Source organism: Thalassophryne amazonica, chromosome 11 (assembly GCF_902500255.1).
Source record: "Thalassophryne amazonica chromosome 11, fThaAma1.1, whole genome shotgun sequence".
In the NCBI taxonomy this organism is placed as follows: domain Eukaryota; kingdom Metazoa; phylum Chordata; class Actinopteri; order Batrachoidiformes; family Batrachoididae; genus Thalassophryne; species Thalassophryne amazonica.
This window is the reverse complement of record NC_047113.1, coordinates 53,986,870-54,005,770: the sequence shown is the minus strand read 5'-3', so window position 1 is coordinate 54,005,770 and position 18,901 is coordinate 53,986,870. Positions and strand designations below refer to the sequence as shown.

Sequence of the window (18,901 nt, the reverse complement as noted above, 5' to 3'; positions counted from 1 at the left end):
CTCACCCATTGATCAGCTCCAGGATGATCAAAGACGGTCTGTAGTTACCTGTAAGTGTTGTGACAGTTAGAAGACACCTGTGTGAAGCTAATTTATTTGCAAGAATCCCCCGCAAAGTCCCTCCGTAAAATAAAATACATGTACAGAAGAGGTTACAATTTGCTAAAGAACACATCAGCTGGCCTAAATAAAATGCAGGAATATTTTGTCGACTGATGAGAGTAAAATTGTTCTTTTTGGGTCTAAGGGCCGCAGACAGTTTGTGAGACGACCCCCCAAACTCTGAATTCAAGCCACAGTTCACAGTGAAGACAGTGAAGCATGGTGGTGCAAGCATCATGATATGGGCATGTTTCTCCTACTATGGTGTTGGGCCTATATATCGCATACCAGGTATCATGGATCAGTTTGGATATGTCAGAATACTTGAAGAGGTCATGTTGCCTTATGCTGAAGAGGACATGCCCTTGAAATGGGTGTTTCAACAAGACAGTGACCCCAAGCACAGTAGTAAACGAGCAAAATCTTGGTTCCAAACCAACAAAATTAATGCCTCGCAGATGTGAAGAAAAACTATGGTTATACAACTAAATACTAGTTTAGTGATTCACAGGATTGCTAAAAAAGCAGTTTGAACATAATAGTTTTGAGTTTGTAGTGTCAACAGCAGATGCTACTATTATTGTGAACACCCCCTTTTCTACTTTTTTTTTTTTTTTACTAATAGCCCAATTTCATAGCCCTAAGAGTGTGCATATCATGAATGCTTGGTCTTGTTGGATTTGTGAGAATCTACTGAATCTACTGGTACCTTGTTTTCCATGTTACAATAAGAAATATACTCAAAACCTGGATTAATCTTTTTAGTAACATAGCACTACTATTATTCTGAACACTACAGTACACTAACGGTCCATTTAAAGTTTCTAATTCAGTTAACCTGCATGTCTTTGGATGTTGGAGGAAGCCGGAGCACCCGGAGGAAACCCACACAAACATGGGGAGAACATGCAAACTCCACACAGAAAGGCCCACAAGTGGGATGCGATCCCACGACCTTCTTGCTGTGTTGCAACAGTGCTAACCACTAAGCCACTGTGTTGCCCATGGCTTTATTATGATTAAAATAATTATAATAAAAATTGGTTAAAGAGCTGTAAGATAACCAACATCCACTCCATGATGTCCTCCCACAAACCAAGAAGATATACTGACAATTGCACAGTAGGAAAAATCTCAGGACCATCACCTGCAATAAAGCCAGAACGACAGCAGCAACATTACCCACAGCTATTAGATTATATACTGTATCATTGAAGGGAAATTTCAATTCAGTTTCAATTTATTTTCATTTATATAGCGCCAAATCACAACAGAGTTGCCTCAAAGTGCTTCACAAATATGGCATAAAGATGAACTCGTACTTTTCCCTCATGTTCTTGTTTTTCCGCTGTTGCTGACCAAACGGTCCCCCTAAAAATCGGTCCCCCCTGATGACACGGTTCATGGATTAACACCTCGTTTCTGCTTCAAACTGCACACCAGTCATCATCATCTATTTCAGCAACAGATATCTGAAGCTTTTGTACAACAATCATTTCCACATACATTAGCATTATTTCATCTTAAAAGGCGGCAGAAGTGATCATACCCACCAATCAAGAAATATGGGACAACCTGCAGTGCTTAGTATTAGGTTATGTCTAAGAATATGTCATAATTCATTTTTGTAAAATAAAAATATTGCTGGTGCCAATTCTGACTAACAAATATTTTTGATCAATCAGCCTGGAATGCATGTCAACGGAGCCCCACAAATGGCACCCCAAATGATGCAGCCGCCCAACATTGGTGTGGTTCCCGGATCCATGACGGCACAAGTGGTTCCAGGACCAGTTGGACCAGGACAAGTGGTTCCAGGACCCGTTGGGCCAGGGCCAGTGGGACCAGGTCCAGTTGGACCAGGACAAGTTGGTCCACCAGGTAACCACCATATGTCTTGCCTGTGTATTTACAAATTTCGGGTTAATTGGGTTATTTATATATTACATATTTTCCTTACTTGCACATAGTATAGAAAATGGTTAATATAAAATTAATCCATTAGTCACCATGTTGTTGCTTTGTCAATCTTAATTCCAGTTTCACATCAACCGAATATGAGATTTGTAGTACCGTATTTTCCGCACCATAAGGCGCACCTAAAACCCTTAAATTTTCACAAAAATCGGCCATGCGCCCTATAATCCGGTGCGTCTTATGTGCGCACTGAATTCCATAATCTGTAAAAACGACCGACGATGTTGTCCTTGACCGTCAGAATATCGGACCATTTCCCGCTGACACAGGGATGTAATACGTAAAATACGTACGCTGGCAGCGTAGACTACGTATGCTGGCAGCGATAAACCAATCAGAGAACATTACGTAATACATAAAATTCGTACACTGGCAGCGTAGAGTACGTACGCTGCTAGCGATAAACCAATCAGAGAAGAGTCCGTGGTACATACATTTACCGGTACCTCCGCCACTCCTCCGGTAGGTATACTACAGGTATCCTGCAAAACATTTGTTTGTCTAAGGACCCCCGAAAATGGCGCCAGCGAAGAGACATGCTTACGAGGCACAATTCAAACTGCAGGCTATCAGTTACGCAGTTGTTCATGGGAATAGAGCAGCTGCGAGAGAATTCAAGATCAATGAATCTATGGTACGTAAGTGGAGGAAACAAGAAAATGAACTGCGCCAAGTTAAAAAGACCAAACTGAGTTTCCGCGGGGACAAAGCGAGGTGGCCACAGTTAGAAGACCAACTCGAGCAATGGGTCATTGAACAAAGAACAGCCGGGAGAAGCGTCTCTACAGTCACCATTCGGCTGAAGGCAAAAACGATAGCACAAGACATGAACATCGAAAACTTTGACGGAGGTCTGTTTTGGTGCTTTCGTTTTATGAAAAGGCGTCAGCTTTCTATCCGCGCGAGGACTACCGTAGCGCAGCAACTCCCAGTGGATTACAAAGTAAAGCTGGCCATCTTCCGCACCTACTGCAGACACAAGATTACCGAAAAAAGATCCAGCCCAACCACATCACCAACATGGACAAGGTCCCCCTCACGTTTGACATCCCCATGAACCATACTGTGGAGAAGAAGGGGACCACCACGGTATCCATACGCACCACAGGCCATGAGAAGTCGGCTTTCACTGTTGTTCTTGTTTGCCATGGTAATGGAGAGAAACTACCACCCATGGTAATTTTTAAGAGGAAGACGCTGCCAAAAGAAACATTTCCAGCCGGAGTCGTCGTTAAGGCCAATCAAAAGGGCTGGATGGACGAGGAGAAAATGAGTGAGTGGCTGAGAGAAGTGTATGTAAAGAGACTGGATGTTTTTTTCCGCGCATCACCGTCCCTGTTGATCTGCGACTCCATGCGCGCCCATCTCACCGCTACTGTGAAAAGCCACGTCAAGAAAACTAATTCGGAGCTTGCCATCATTCCGGGAGGACTAACAAAAGAACTCCAACCGCTGGACACTGGTGTAAACAGGGCGTTCAAAGTGAAGTTGCGAGCAGCTTGGGAGCGATGGATGACAGACGGCGAACACACCTTCACGAAGACGGGGAGGCAGCGCCGGGCGAGTTACGCCACCATATGTGAATGGATTGTGGGTGCCTGGGCTCAGGTTTCTGCTTTAACTGTTGTCCGAGCTTTCGCAAAAGCCGGCATCATTGCTGAACAGCCACTTGGCAATGAGACCGACTCCGACGATAATGAGAGGGAAGATGAGCGGGAACCTGGCATGTTTGATGGCGAAATTGCCCAGCTGTTCAATTCAGACACAGAAGATGAGGACTTCGATGGATTTGTGACAGAACCATAATAAAAAATAATGTGAGTACCGTATTGTTAAATACCGGTAGTTCAAAGTTGTTATATAGTTCAAATAAACTCACTGTTTTGCTTCCGTGACTTTTTTTTTGTAGACTATATGTTTTAGCATGTGCCTTATAATCAGGTGCGCCTTATGTAAGGGTTAAGTACGGGCTAATTGAGGGCGCGCCTTTATAATCCGGCTTAAGGTGCGGAAAATACGGTAATATCACTAACCAAAGTCTTCTCTCCCTTAAACCTTTTGGTTCATGATTATTGGTTGTAGTTATTGTCTTTAATTGCACTTCTAGTTTATATTGTAGCATAATTTTGGACGTGTATCTGCTCATCTGATTCTACTCAGGTGGTGTTCAGTTCCATCGATTCATATGATTTATGAATCTGTTTTTCCTTTATTATATTGGCATAAACATTAATGTTGTGTGCAAAATGTGTTAAGGATTATAGGTTTCATAAATAGGTGTGAGATCATGTAAAAATAAAAGCATGGCAGTATATTTGGGCCAGTCTTAACAAAAAGTAATTGTCACAGTTTAAGTATTTAATAGTCTGCAAGATATGGTATTAATAATGTTGTTTTTCAAGTCCAACAACCAGTTATTCCCCATTTCCTCAAAGTAGCCATCTATTTGCTGCAGTCGGGTGATACGTGTATGTCCCCTTGGGCTTTTTCAGTTGCTGGGGCACTTCGGAGTGAGGTACCTGCACTCTCGATCATACTTGGAGAAGCACGCCACATGTCCTTAATGTTGTAGCTGATATTTTTCCTCACAATGCAAGCTTTATACCTAATATGAATCTCCCGAACTAACTGTTTCTCTGATGCAAAGTGGGACTCTAGGACCTGCTCTAGAGAGACCTAGTACCCACAATGTTGAGGTATCGCCATAGCTCACTGCGTAGTGTCCAGGTCACCTGTGATTTTAAAAATTTGACTCTTAATTCTCCTGGACTGCATTGCCAAACACTTCTGTCCAGCAATTTTGTGCCTTCATAGATGCCTCCCCCAATATGTGTATTGGTGTCAAAGTCCACAATGTCTTCATTGACATAAGTGAATTTAAAAAAAAAGTAGCAATTTCACTATCTAATGACACACTGTTGATGGCTAAAGCCTGGATTTTAGTCTTGGTCCAAAAGAAATGCACTCTGACCTGTCACTCAGCTTTTCAGTGTCCCAAATCATAGTTTGTACTGATTCCACAAAGGTCACAGCATCATCCAAAACGTCAGTCACTAAACCTTTCCTCAGTGATAGTACCCAAGTTGTTGTTGGGCTCCATGACTCTACCCACCACCACCTGAGTATTGAACCCAGAACACATCCCAGATGAACACAAGAATGTATTGGCAAGAAGGCAGAGACCCTACTCCCACTTTGCAAAGCACTCACATTACCGTTTAGGCCGGGAGTGATGTCAAGCAACTCACTGGGGATCCCCCAAGTTCTCAGGATGTCCCATAGTGCAGCCCAGTCATCTGACTCAAACGCTCGTTTAAAAACAACAAAAATATTCAATACATACTTAATGAACCTACAACCAAAAAAATTACTCCAAGGCACTCATAATTTTTTGAGACCAGGAAGCGCTCCTCAACAGATGTTTTTGATATTTTATAAACATGTTCATCTACATCAATATTTAAAAGTTGGGAAGTCCCTTCTTTTTGACTCTGATATGCTACTGATAAATATTTAAGTATTCTTTTTCATTACAAGTTGCACGGTAGACTATTAAACATTTATTAAGAGCATATTACCACTATTTTAATATTTGCTGAAGAATTGCAGTGAGAAAATACAGCAACTTCTTTGCATTCTAACACCCTCCACTGTAAGAGAAACTCAGACCGACTGTTGTTTTCTCCAGCAGCTTATTTTGTAACAACCTGATAGTCATACACGGCTTTTATTTATTTATTTAAATGACAGGCATAGTTATAGTAGTCAAAATTAATCCAAACTGCAAGGAAAAACTGAAATGAGGAGAACCAGTGTTGTTGAAATAGGTACCAGAAGTTGTGACATGATCCCTCTATGACCCCAAACTCAATCTCAGTGCTGGACTGTAACAGCTTTGTCATGATGCAGCAGAAAACGTTTGTATGAGAGGAGTGGGCTACGTTTCTGTAGCATTTTTCAGTAATGCTGACACTCAAAGCGCTTTATGGTGAGGCCTCACATTCACACTGACGCACACAGATCTCAGCCTGCTGCCACGCTCAGCTGCACACTGGGAGCAACTTGGGGATTAAGGACCTTACTCAAGGGCAACCTAACAAAGACACAAAATCGTAATAAGACTGAAGTGCACTGAGCTGATACCTCAAAAACATCACCCTTAGTCTCAAATACTTGGATCAGTATTCAGACCTCCTTTTTTCAAGGAGGTTGTGGAGTGACACAGGGATATTGCAGTGGGCTATTAAGTAAAAGCTTAATTTTCAGTCATTTATAATTTGAAGACACTATTTCCTATTTTGTCCTAGAAACACCAACCCAGAAATCGATTTCTTTTCAAAGTGACCTATTACTTAACGGTAGATGGTGGTATCTCTTGTAGTTGCATTCAAATCTTTGATGCATTCACTGCAGGGATTTAGATTGAGTTGTTGAAGAAAATGCAATAAATTTAGCAGATTAATATGTACGTCAACAACGCTACAATAGATCATGCCATCAATGTCATTGCATCTAGTATAGTGGTTCTCAACCCAACCCAGTCTTCAAGTACCGCCTGGCCTACACATTTTCCATCTCTCCTGCTCTGCCACAAGCTGATTAGCTCATTCAGGTGTGCAGCCAGTTAAGTACTAACAAAGACTAAAATGAGTTAATCAGCTTGTGGCAGAGCACCTAGAGATAGAAAATGTGTAGGTCAGGTGAAGACCAACTTGAGAAGCACTGAATCTATTTAAATATCTTGATGAGATGTGAGTGCTGCAAATTAACATATAAACAATTCAGTAAGAATATGATTTCTTAAAAAACAAAACTTTTTGTAAAAGTTACTACTTATGAAAGTGTTTTTTGATTTGCAGCATGGCTCATTGGGAACACTAGGTGTCACCATCGCCATGCATTACAGGTGCTTTTTAAAGCAGTTCAGCTCCCTAGCACAGAAAAACTTTGTAAGTTACACATGATCGGGTCTGTTGTGCACACTGGTGATGTCATGTAGTTTATTCTTGAAGTTAGATTTTCAACCAGTAATGAATTCATCCCTTTTGATCTATTTGCATGAGTGTGCATAAAATACTCTGGCCAACATGCTTCGGAACAGTCCTCAATTGCTGCTTTGCTCCCTTGAGTCTTGTGTTTCCTGTTCTTCTCACTTTAATGCTGGCTCAGGAAACCTTCAGCATTCTCCCACAGGATCGTCTGGGCAAGCAATCATGGACCGGCCTCCAGGTATCACTGCGTTCCCTCAGTCAGGTCACTGGCATTGCTTAAAGTGCTGCCGTTTACCTGTCACACTCTCAATAGTTGTCCAAAGACTAAGTAATGTGCTCAAAATGCACCAAAGTGGTCATTTATAGTGGTTAGACTTGTCACTCAGTAATTTACATTAATAACAAAAAGCTTTGGCACCATCCGGAGCCAAGCTTTCTATTCTTTGATTTCGGGTTTAATTTCCCATTTTGTTGTGTATTTCATCTCATGTTTACCCACATAAGGCAGTGCTACATAGGCAAAAGAAAGTAGCTCTTAGGACTGATGTAACGCATCAGAGTTTGCTGTGATTTAATTAGTTCACCTTCTTTATGCGCTGTTTTTAATTTTGTGAGTTACAACATGATGGCATTTATTGTTTTTGAGTTATTGTCTATGCAGGCTGCCTGGGATGGCGTCACTCATTCACCCATCCTCTCTATATTTTTGCTGTACAAACCCTACGATGTTATTGTGCCACAGATATGTGCAGTTTATGGCAAAAGCACCAAAATTTGCACAGACATTGTTTGATGTATAATTAAAAATTCTACACTTCAAAAAATGGTATCTTTAAAACAAGACAAAAACACTAAATCTGAGGAAAATTATCTTGCTGCATGGACAGATCATTTCTCTTGAGAAGATTTTGACACCCCTTTTTTGCAGTGTATATGAATATGGGACAGTGCATATTAATGGACATAGTTACATGTAAATATGCCAGATTATATCAAGATGGTAATTTCCATCTGTAGTCCCAGTAACATTGAAACAGACTAAAACGACACAACATACAAGAATAAATGAATCCTGATAGAAAAACAATTAAAACAGAATATACATACAAATATTTACAATTCAAAGTAACAGTAATTAATTATATATCATGCCTAGCCTAATTTTTTAATATTTGAATTGGATTTTGCTATTTGTTATCCTTGGCGGGGGGTGAGCATTGCGTGATATCGAAATTGTTTTAAAAAAAATTATATATCATACAGTGTGCAAAATGTGGTGCTTTTTAATCGAAAAAATACACAATCATTTTACATATCTGCCTTGCTATGTGTCATACAGAAACAAATGTGTGACTTTAATAGCAGTGATAGTGTTGGTGATATTAATGTCAGATGCACATGTCTGACCTGCTATGCACAGAGAATATCCATTCAGTATTTTAGTTTGTACAAAACTGTGCATGCACAGAAATACCACGTTTTCTTTATGTGATTCCAGTCTGGCGCTTGTGGTTTGGACTCAAATATTCGGATGCCGTTTGGTGGCTCTTCATAGAATTCCTCATTAATTACTGGTATAAAATTGATTGACAGTATGCATGGAGCTGTAGAGAGGATTGATGTGCAGTTGCACAGGAGTCCATTTTGTGTTTAGTGTCCAACCTCTACTGCTGTCATGAAATGTTTGCATACATATGTTTAAAGAAATTTCATACACGCATGCAGCTCAGATAAGTGCATGCTGTGTAGATTTGTAGGAGACTGAAAGTACTCTGTTGGCAGCTTCTCACAGTTCATCTCAGTGTCCAGGTTTGACCAAAACTGCATGATTGTCCCAACACAGTCAACACCCCACTAAACATTTTGAAAGAGAACATTCTTATAACAGTACAGCACACATTCTGAAATGCTCGTGCTTCATAGAAAGCAAACAACGGTACTGCCCTCATGACAGTATGCAGCTATATTACTAACGGTAGACTTTTCATGTTTTGAGCACCTGTCAGGTTTCTTCCGTATGCTGGCTGCATATTCTGATACAGCTGTTGTGTCTCACACAGGAAAAGCAGTCAAAATGTACATCTGGCAAGGCTTCATTTGCACCCCATGTGTTAAGAACACCATCATAGTGTTTTATAAATTTAAAGGAACGTCTTAAAGAAGTCTCTTCAGATTAAATGTGCTCAGTTTTTGCAACACATTACAGATCCTCAATCGGTAGATGTTCAATTTTCAGTATTTGGCACAACATGAATTTTGAGTGTGGCGGCTGCCTGAGAGCATTTGTACTTAGTCAGCCAAAATGTTAAATAATTATAACATATAATACATCTTCCAATCTCTTACTTTTACTTGTGTGCATTTTCTCTAAAACTATACTTCATGAGGGATCACTTGCACCAAATTATACTGTTCAAGAAATGTGTTTCTGTATCTAATCCCCATCTCGGTGTGTATGTGATCTTACTGTTTACAGCATGCAAACTGCTGGAGTGTGAAGATGACCCTTAATTAGCAAATGTAAAGTTGCCTTTAAGCTTGGCTCGGCTCGGCTTGTTCTCTCTTGCAGTATTCTTCGAAACACAAGGTGACAATGGAAAGAGAATACTCTGTCACATAGGATTGCAGATCATTTTTCTTTTGGAAGACATTCTTTCAAAACAAATGGCATGTTTCAAATGCCAATTAAAATTTTAAATGTTGGCTTTCAACCTGCACAATAATTTAAAGTCTCATAGTTAACTTTCTAACTCGACAAAAAGAAGGGACCTGTTGGCATATAGGCTAGTTGTACCACACATGCACTACAGGTCAAATGTTAGGACACATTTTTCCATTCAACTGAATGTCTTTGTTGTGCCGCTGCTTAAGCCCCTTTCACACTGGCATATTCATAGAGCTGCTGTGGTGTATCGTCTAGGCCGAGTTGAGTAGCTCTCCGCCCACTTTTAGCAGCTGTACGTGGAGTTTTTGCTCCCTACGCAGCAGTATGTTGAGGGCTACGCATGTAGGACAGAAGAAATTAAACATGTTTAATTTTCTTCGGCGTAGAGTGCTGGACACAGTTTTAAGCAGGTCTGCGCAGCACAGCGTTACTGCATGCAAGTCTGCAACACAGCGCTCCTGTGCACAACCAAAACTGAGTGTGTGCACCCAGAGTGATTCAGATGGAGAACATGATCACACAGCGCCTGTGTGTGCTCAGAACAGGGAATCATATATATATATATATATATATATATATATATCTGTCTCTGTCTGATCAAACCTGTGACTTTAAAATAAGCCTCGTCGCTGCATGTTGGTGCAATCAACAGATATCCTGATCGATCAGGGCTGATCAAATCAGCGGGCCTGATCTTAGCAGCCAGAGCATTAAACGTTTAGAGTCACAGCGCTTCATTCATGGCAGCCTTTACCACAGCTAGACACAGCAGCATCTGTACACAATGAAAACGATCCACCAAGACAAATAATAATGTTAAATGACTCTGTTTCTGAAGCCTTTGATTTGAGCAAAAAGTTTTTTCCAACAAATAAAGGTTTGGGGCAACAAGAGCATCACCCTGTCTATCAGTGAGTCTTGAGTTCACACAGTGGTGGCTTAGAAAGGAGATTTGATTGGCTTGCTGTGAATTTAAAGATCTTATAAGTGACATTTTAAACAGTGATATAGCAGCTAACAACTATTCTCTGTGTATGATGTAGTGGTGTAATTATGTCCTACACAGAGAATGGAACACTCCCTTTGTGTGTGTTGTGATACAAGCTTTTCTGTTTTCATACACACACACACACATATATATGTATATGTGTATATATGTGTATATATGTACACTCAACAAAAATATAAACGCAACACTTTTGGTTTTGCTCCCATTTTGTATGAGATGAACTCAAAGATCTAAAACTTTTTCCACATACACAATATCACCATTTCCCTCAAATATTGTTCACAAACCAGTCTAAATCTGTGATAGTGAGCACTTCTCCTTTGCTGAGATAATCCATCCCACCTCACAGGTGTGTCATACCAAGATGCTGATTAGACACCATGATTAGTGCACAGGTGTGCCTTAGACTGCCCACAATAAAAGGCCACTCTGAAAGGTGCAGTTTTATCACACAGCACAATGCCACAGAAGTCGCAAGATTTGAGGGAGCGTGCAATTGGCATGCTGACAGCAGGAATGTCAACCAGAGCTGTTGCTCGTGTATTGAATGTTCATTTCTCTACCATAAGCCGTCTCCAAAGGCGTGTCAGAGAATTTGGCAGTACATCCAACCAGCCTCACAACCGCAGACCACGTGCAACCACACCAGCCCAGGACCTCCACATCCAGCATGTTCACCTCCAAGATCGTCTGAGACCAGCCACTCAGACAGCTGCTGAAACAATCGGTTTGCATAACCAAAGAATTTCTGCACAAACTGTCAGAAACCGTCTCAAGGAAGCTCATCTGCATGCTCGTCGTCCTCATCGGGGTCTCGACCTGACTCCAGTTCGTCGTCGTAACCGACTTGAGTAGGCAAATGCTCACATTCGCTGGCGTTTGGCACGTTGGAGAGGTGTTCTCTTCACGGATGAATCCCGGTTCACACTGTTCAGGGCAGATGGCAGACAGCGTGTGTGGCGTCGTGTGGGTGAGCAGTTTTCTGATGTCAATGTTGTGGATCGAGTGGCCCATGGTGGCGGTGGGGTTATGGTATGGGCAGGCGTCTGTTAAGGACGAAGAACACAGGTGCATTTTATTGATGGCATTTTGAATGCACAGAGATACCGTGACGAGATCCTGAGGCCCATTGTTGTGCCATACATCCAAGAACATCACCTCATGTTGCAGCAGGATAATGCACGGCCCCACGGCTGGAAAATCATTTTGGGATTACTGGGAGTGCCCTTTCATGGCTGAAGTCATACTTAACCAGTCGTTCTCACTGTGTTTTGTACAGTAACACTACCTCTAACCTTAGTGACATGAAATTTGGGGTTCCACAGGGGTCTGTCTTAGGCCCCTTGCTTTTCTCCCTTTATATAGCACCCCTTGGGCACATATTGCGGCGTTTTGGGATTGCCTTTCACTGCTATGCAGATGATACTCAGTTATACATGCCGATAACTAGTAATCTCGTTCACATAAAATCCTTAGAAGATTGCCTTGCAGCAGTGAGAAGTTGGATGTCTAGAAACTTCCTACTTTTAAACACTGATAAGACTGAAATGATGGTTCTTGGTACGGTGAGACATCAACATCAATTTGACCAGTTAACGCTCAGCCTAGGCTCGTGTGTCATACATCACACTGACAAAGTGAGGAACCTTGGGGTAATTTTTGATCCTTCGTTGTCCTTTGGCCTCCACATTAGAAATATTACTAGGACTGCTTTCTTCCACCTGCGAAATATAGCGAATATAGCGAATTACACCCATTTTGGCATCCCTTCACTGGCTTCCTGTCCCAGTGAGATCAGATTTTAAGGTTCTGCTACTAACCTATAAAATTATTCATGGAGTGGCACCTCCCTACCTAGCTGACCTAATTAAACCTTACGTACCGGCCCGGGCTTTACGTTCTCAGGGTGCAGGACTACTTTGTGTCCCTAAGGTGAATAAGAAGTCTGCGGGTCACAGAGCTTTCTCTTATCGTGCCCCTGTTCTGTGGAATGATCTCCCTGCGTCAATAAAACAGTCAGATTCTGTAGAGATTTTCAAGTCCAGACTTAAGACGCACTTATTTTACCCTTTCATATGGCTAGCATACTGGTACAGTTTTGTTTTACGCTTTTTACTCTTTTAATTCATTTATTAGTAATTGGAGCGGGCTGCGGCCTCAACTTTACCTAAATTCTGGGTCTTTTAGTGAAGTTTAGGGCTAGTGGCTGGCGATCACCTTAGTATTTCTGTTTTTTTTTTTTGTTGTTTAATGCTGGCAAATTATACAGTATTTTTTGTCTTTCTGATGCCTGATTGTTTTTTCTAAGGTGCAGCTCCATCCAGAGATGGGAGTTGTATTCGTGTTGGCGATCCTCCTGTCCTGTGCGCCAATAGCATTTCTTGTATATTCGTCTGTGAATTGTTCTGTAATTTATGTTTGTAGCATGGCCCAAGCAGAGGGTCACCCCTTTGAGTCTGGTCTGCTTGAGGTTTCTTCCTCAGAGGGAGTTTTTCCTTACCACTGTTGCTCTGGGGGTTGGTAAGGTTAGACCTTACCTGTGTGAAGCACTTTGAGGCAACTCTGTTGTGATTTGGTGCTATATAAATGAAAATAAATTGAAATTGAAATAGTCACATAACACTACTATTATTCTGAACACTACTGTATAGATGACTGCCTACCTTGCACTGTGCATGCAAGGTAACAGAGTAGCAACTTTCTGAAATTTCTCCGCACAAGAAACCACAAACCACATTCATAGGCTTATAAAGGCTTCTGACCAAAGTTGTGCTCTTGTGAATTTAGCTCCACTTAAGTTTAAGGCTTTGCAGCACCTTGTTTCTGTAGTTGCCAAAAGGAAGCTGGGGTTTTGGTCTGAGATTTTGGTGCATCTGTCTGTGTCAAATCTAATGCTAAATTTATAGAAAGACCAAATTTTAAGGTTTTGTTGATGACTTTTAAGGCTCTAAATGATCCTGTACCCACCTATCCTGCAGAATATGTTGAGCCTTTTGTGCCTTCTTATGCTCTGAACTGTCAGGATGTAGGCTTCTAGGCTGGTTTTAAAGCCTTTTATCATGTTTCCACTTTGTACAGTAGAAAATGTTGCAACTTGATTATAGAAGGTCCACTTCTGCCAAAACATTTAGGCCTAATCTTAAAACATTGCGAAGGGCACATTAATAACAATAAAAACAAATAAATAAAATGATCATTATTTCAATCATTTTCTACACTTGCTTATTCCAATCAAGGGTCTCAGGGGGGCTGAAGCTTATCCTAGCAGTCATTGGACGAGAGGCAGGATTCACCCTGGACGGGCCGCCAGTCTGTTGCAGGACAAAATTATCTTCATCATTATTAAATTAGTATGAACATGGGGAAAAAGAGACACTTTTCCGTACAGTCTTTGAAAGTAAAACTACATCTGACCTCTTACATGTAACGTTCACCTATATCCAGGCTTTTTGGATCGAACTAACACATGATGGAACAGTTTGTGTCTTTACCTGATAATCAAGTGAACACTAACACGCCTGTTGTATGTGGTGTTTTTCCTGCGTCTTGTCAACATTTCTGCAACTGTCTGTGACTCTGTATGTCAATTTATAAGCTTTTTAGCAATAAGGAATGCTTTTAGAGAGGTTTTGAACATGTCTACTAATTTACATTAATTGTAAACCAGGAGGGATTTTATCCATCTGCATTTCACAATCCTGATGTTTGTAGTGCTTACTGCATCATGTTTATCCCCTTGTATTAGACATTTTCCACTTGCCTTAGCGACCTCACACAACTCCAGTTGTGCTGTCATGGGGATCACGGGTAAACACTGAGCCTAGTCATTTTTGTTAATGGTGGTTTTTAATCTTCATAAACCCGTTGTTGAAGAAATTGTGTAGTCATGAACGGTTTTGTCAACTGAAACGTGTGAAGATTTACTTACAATCGGCTTCTGTCAGGCCCAGGTGGTATTCCCCCCAGAGGCCTGCTGGGAGATGGTCCCAATGATCCCAGAGGAGGAACACTGCTGTCTGTCACTGGAGAGGTCATAGACCCCAAGTAAGATGTTCAGACTTTTAACATTGCTAAAGGTTGTGTGTGCATATTTGGAATGGTGTTAACTCGTTAAATAACAAAGCTTTAATATCTAACTCTGTGTTTTCCTTTAGCCGGGGCTATATGGGGGCCCCACCCCCGCACCCAGCCCCGCCTGTACACATGGGTCAAATGGGGCAGATGGCAGCTGGACAAATCGCAGCTGGACCCCCTCAAGAAATGAGAGGACCACCTATGGACATGAGAGGCCCACCCATGGGAGAACCTAGAAACATGATGGGTGACCCCCGAGGGCCCCCGATGATGGATTCACGGGGACCCATAATGGAGCCCAGAGGTAACGATGCCAGAGAAGTTCCTGTTGCATAAATTCCGGCTTGATTCTGTTCATGTCAATGACATTCTATTTGTGGAACGAGTGGAACATGTCAGTTCCAGCTGGCACGTGGCCCAAATGCCTGCGCACCCAACGGTTTGTTGTCATAGCAGCATATTATTTTATGATTAAAATAGGAATGGTAGAGCTGTGTATGATGTGTTCAGATTCAGAAGTCCCTTACTTTATTCTATCTCATTTATTGCACCTTGTGAAATCTTTTAAGTCTCTAAAAAAAAAAACAATTTTTGAAGATGTAGTTTTTCTTTAATGGTCTGTCTGTCATTACGCTGTTATGCTGCTTACACATTGGCAGTTCTCTCTCTATTCGCCCGAGCATGAATAATGAGTCTGAACCTGTTTCCTGTCTGCAGGCCGCGATCCCAGGGCGATGGAGGCTCGTGGGCCAGTGGCTCCTCAGAGGGTTCCCATGGCAGCAGGAATGCAAGGCCCCCCAGTTCCCCAACATATGGCTCCTAATGCTCCTCCACCCGCCAGACCGGTAATAGCTGAATCTGTTCTGTATTCACGTCGCTCTCTGCTCTCTGTGAGGTGACGTCACATTGTCCTTTGAAATCAAGAATCTGCCTCCATATGCAGGAGCAGCAGCAGACGTAATCATGAGAACAAATATCTCCACCAGGGGGCAGCAATATGCCAAATCTGAATTTGATCCTGATCAGCTGTACAAAGCCCAGTTGTCATCAGAAATTTACATACGGTCATGTATGTAATGGTAATAATGGGACGATCGTGCTCCCTAATATACGTTAGATATGTTTTAGAGTTGCTGAAAAAAAAAACTAAGGGAAATGCAATGTTTTTGTTAAAGAAAGGATTCTGATCATCAGTGAAACTTAATGGAAGCTTCTAACAAATTTTTCTGTCAAGTGCCATAAAAAGTAGTTCTTTTGTTTTTAGTAAGGTAAAGTGGGCATCTTGGTGGAGCTAATGGTGAGATGATACAAGCATAAAATTTGATACATTTCTGCTGTCATACAAAAAATTTCTTTAGGCATCTCCTGTTTGCTGAGGGTCACCACAGCAGATCTGGTAATGAATCTGCATGGTGCCCCTCCTGATGCTACTGCAGGGCCAAATGACAGTGAGCAGAGTGGGTTCTGAATCCACGGCCTTCTTGCTGGAAGCAAGATTGCTAACAATTTATGATGTTAATTAAAAACAGAGGTGCACGTTTTCCCACTTATTCCTGGAATTTTTTTTTTTTTGAGAGAACAGAGACCTGTCCTCTATTTGCTATTGTGTTGTAATAGATCATAGCTCATTTGTGGTGCGTACGGAATGCCCTCACGGTCCGGCACACGGGTGAACCACAGGTTAATTGCAAAGTTTACTAAAGTGTGATTTTTGTCTCATGGTGACTTGGTTTTAAAGTGACAACTGTGTTAATTTTGATAGTCACAGTAAAGTCACACTGAGTGGAGGGGCTGCAGCTCTGCGTGCACATCGTTCACTCGAGAATGCAACCTGTTAAAAACGGCTTTGTGCTCAGTGCTTGTTTTTTTTTTTTTTTTTTCTTTGTGCTTCAGTGATGTTCCTGAGGCTGCGTAGTGCAGCTTTTTTTTTTTTCTTTTTACCAAAAACAGCATTGATATATTGATGTGCCCTGTTGATGAATACATCAAAACTCTGATCTAACACAATAAGCATCAGCCTGATAAAGAATTTTTTTTGATTAGTCAGTTTAACTTGATTGACTAAGACAAACACGCTTTTCCTCTCTTCGTCTGTGAGATGAAGCAAGCAGCCAGTGTTTCGCTGTTGAGCAGCTCAACGCACAGCCCTGTATAGTTTGTTAAAAAAATGTATGAACACACTGCTTCACTTTCAATACGCAAGAAGTCTTTGAAATCAACAGTGCACATCGGTCTCACTGTTATATAACGTGGAGCCAATAACTGCGATTTAAAACAGCCAACACACGTCTTTTCTATTCATATTCGGCTCCTACAGACTGAGATCAGTGTGCCAGTACTTCATCTGGTATTTTACGGTATCAGATGGTCTTCATCTTCTTACGTGACACACCTCCTATAGAGGAACCTCTCTGTACTGCAGGATTTGCTTTTAGTTCAACCAAAACTGAAGTTGAACAGTTGCATTATAAATAAATATAATGAAGCAGGTCATTTTCCATAATACTTAAAGATAATATGTAAGGTTAGTATTTACTTCTTTAGATTATGACATCCTGTTGTGAAACAGAGTGACTAACACAGATATTCTCATTGTGCTCTTCATATTTATACACATCTCTCAAAAAATTGGTCAAATAGTTAGTCAAATCTTTTTATTCATATCCAGCATAGATGAAACCTTCTGTTCAAAAAGACAAGTGATGTTAGTAGAAAATTTAGACGTTTTGACCATATTTCCGAGCTCCAACAACACAACTTGCATACTTGAACACATGTAAGTGCATGTATGGGGAAGACTAGGTTCGCTCTAAAAAGGAGTGGTACATAGCTATCCAGTTAAAAACAGCTACTTTTAGTTTGATTGTACAGTTGAGCAGTTATAAATAATGTTACACATCCAGATTTTGTTCATTGGTGCTCAACATGGATTTCTACTTATTCACGAAGTTCCACTGCTGCAGCAGGAGCAGACACAGCAAAACTCAAGTACTGACAAAAAAGAAGAAAGCGTCTACATTTAACATTCACAAAAAAATGTGCTGTAAGTAATTTAATCAGTTTTGTGTTCTTATAAAATTGGCAGATAACTAGGACTAGTCTCAAACTATGTTGGTCTTTATCCTCTTTGCTGACTTGGACCATGTGTAATGAATGATTAACTGCAGCTGGATGTTTACATCTAAAAGGGTGTGATTTGCTGGAAGATGTAACCTATATTGGCGTGCACACCTCTGCCATGGCTGGTAACTCGACAGCTCTTCTGATCAATTTGAATCGTGTGCGGTGACAAAGTGAAAATGAGGAATTCTTGAATCTGCAGCAAGAGGTTCATTATTTTCCCCAAGAATGTATCAATGTTGAGGATCAGTGGTAATGTTTGTGTTTCAGGGTCCGGGGGTTCCTCCGTCAGGAGGAGGCTTCAGCCCAGGGCAGAGTCAGGTCTCCACACAGGACCAGGAGAAGGTGCGTGTCATTTTATCGGCTCCCTGACTGTTGATCTTTGATGCTCACAGCAGTGTGTGAGGACAGTGTTCTCTAACCGAGTCCGTTCCTCCTGCAGGCTGCCCTGATCATGCAGGTCCTGCAGCTGACCCCAGAGCAGATCGCCATGTTGCCTCCCGAACAGCGGCAAAGCATCCTCATCCTCAAAGAGCAGATTCAGAAGACTGCAGGAGGAGCCCCTTAACGAACTCACTAAATATGCAGAAAGTTTTCAGATTGGTAGCTTTCATCTTGATCGAGCAAAGTTGAGGATTGTGAAGCATTCCTGCAATGTTGTGGCACTGGTCTGTACTTTGAAACAAGCTGTTTTCCTTTATTTTTTCTTGTACACCCCAGACACCTCACTGTGGTCATGTTGCTCCCAAGTCAAACCAGTTTGAAGACATCCGTCTGTGATTGTATAGCTGCTAGTTGTTTTGTTTCTGTGCAAAGTTCAAATTTCAGTAGAAAAGATTTTCAAGTTTCCTTCTGAAGGGTAAAGTGTTTCCATGTTATGACTGTGTACACATAGATCTGTCAATAAAGCAAACGATAAGTGACTGACAGAAGAATGGGGGAGGGTTTCTTAAGAATAAAAAA

The 18,901-nt window shown here is 41.3% G+C and overlaps 1 protein-coding gene across 3 annotated transcripts in view; it reads left to right on the top strand.

Moving 5' to 3' along the window:
- cstf2 (cleavage stimulation factor, 3' pre-RNA, subunit 2) overlaps nt 1-18,867 on the top strand; it is a 34,670-nt gene extending 15,803 nt beyond the window's left edge. Inside the window, exons 7-14 of one of the 3 annotated variants that reach the window (XM_034181734.1) lie at nt 1,788-1,905; nt 1,951-1,983; nt 7,249-7,308; nt 14,689-14,788; nt 14,899-15,122; nt 15,536-15,663; nt 18,209-18,283; nt 18,381-18,506. In XM_034181734.1, the coding sequence (XP_034037625.1) occupies nt 1,788-1,905; nt 1,951-1,983; nt 7,249-7,308; nt 14,689-14,788; nt 14,899-15,122; nt 15,536-15,663; nt 18,209-18,283; nt 18,381-18,506 (864 nt within the window). Of the gene's footprint in view, nt 1-1,787; nt 1,984-7,248; nt 7,309-14,688; nt 14,789-14,898; nt 15,123-15,535; nt 15,664-18,208; nt 18,284-18,380 lie in introns of all 3 variants that reach the window. The other 2 variants (XM_034181733.1, XM_034181735.1) reach the window with 2 other exon arrangements.
- The last annotated feature ends 34 nt before the right edge of the window (nt 18,868-18,901 follow it).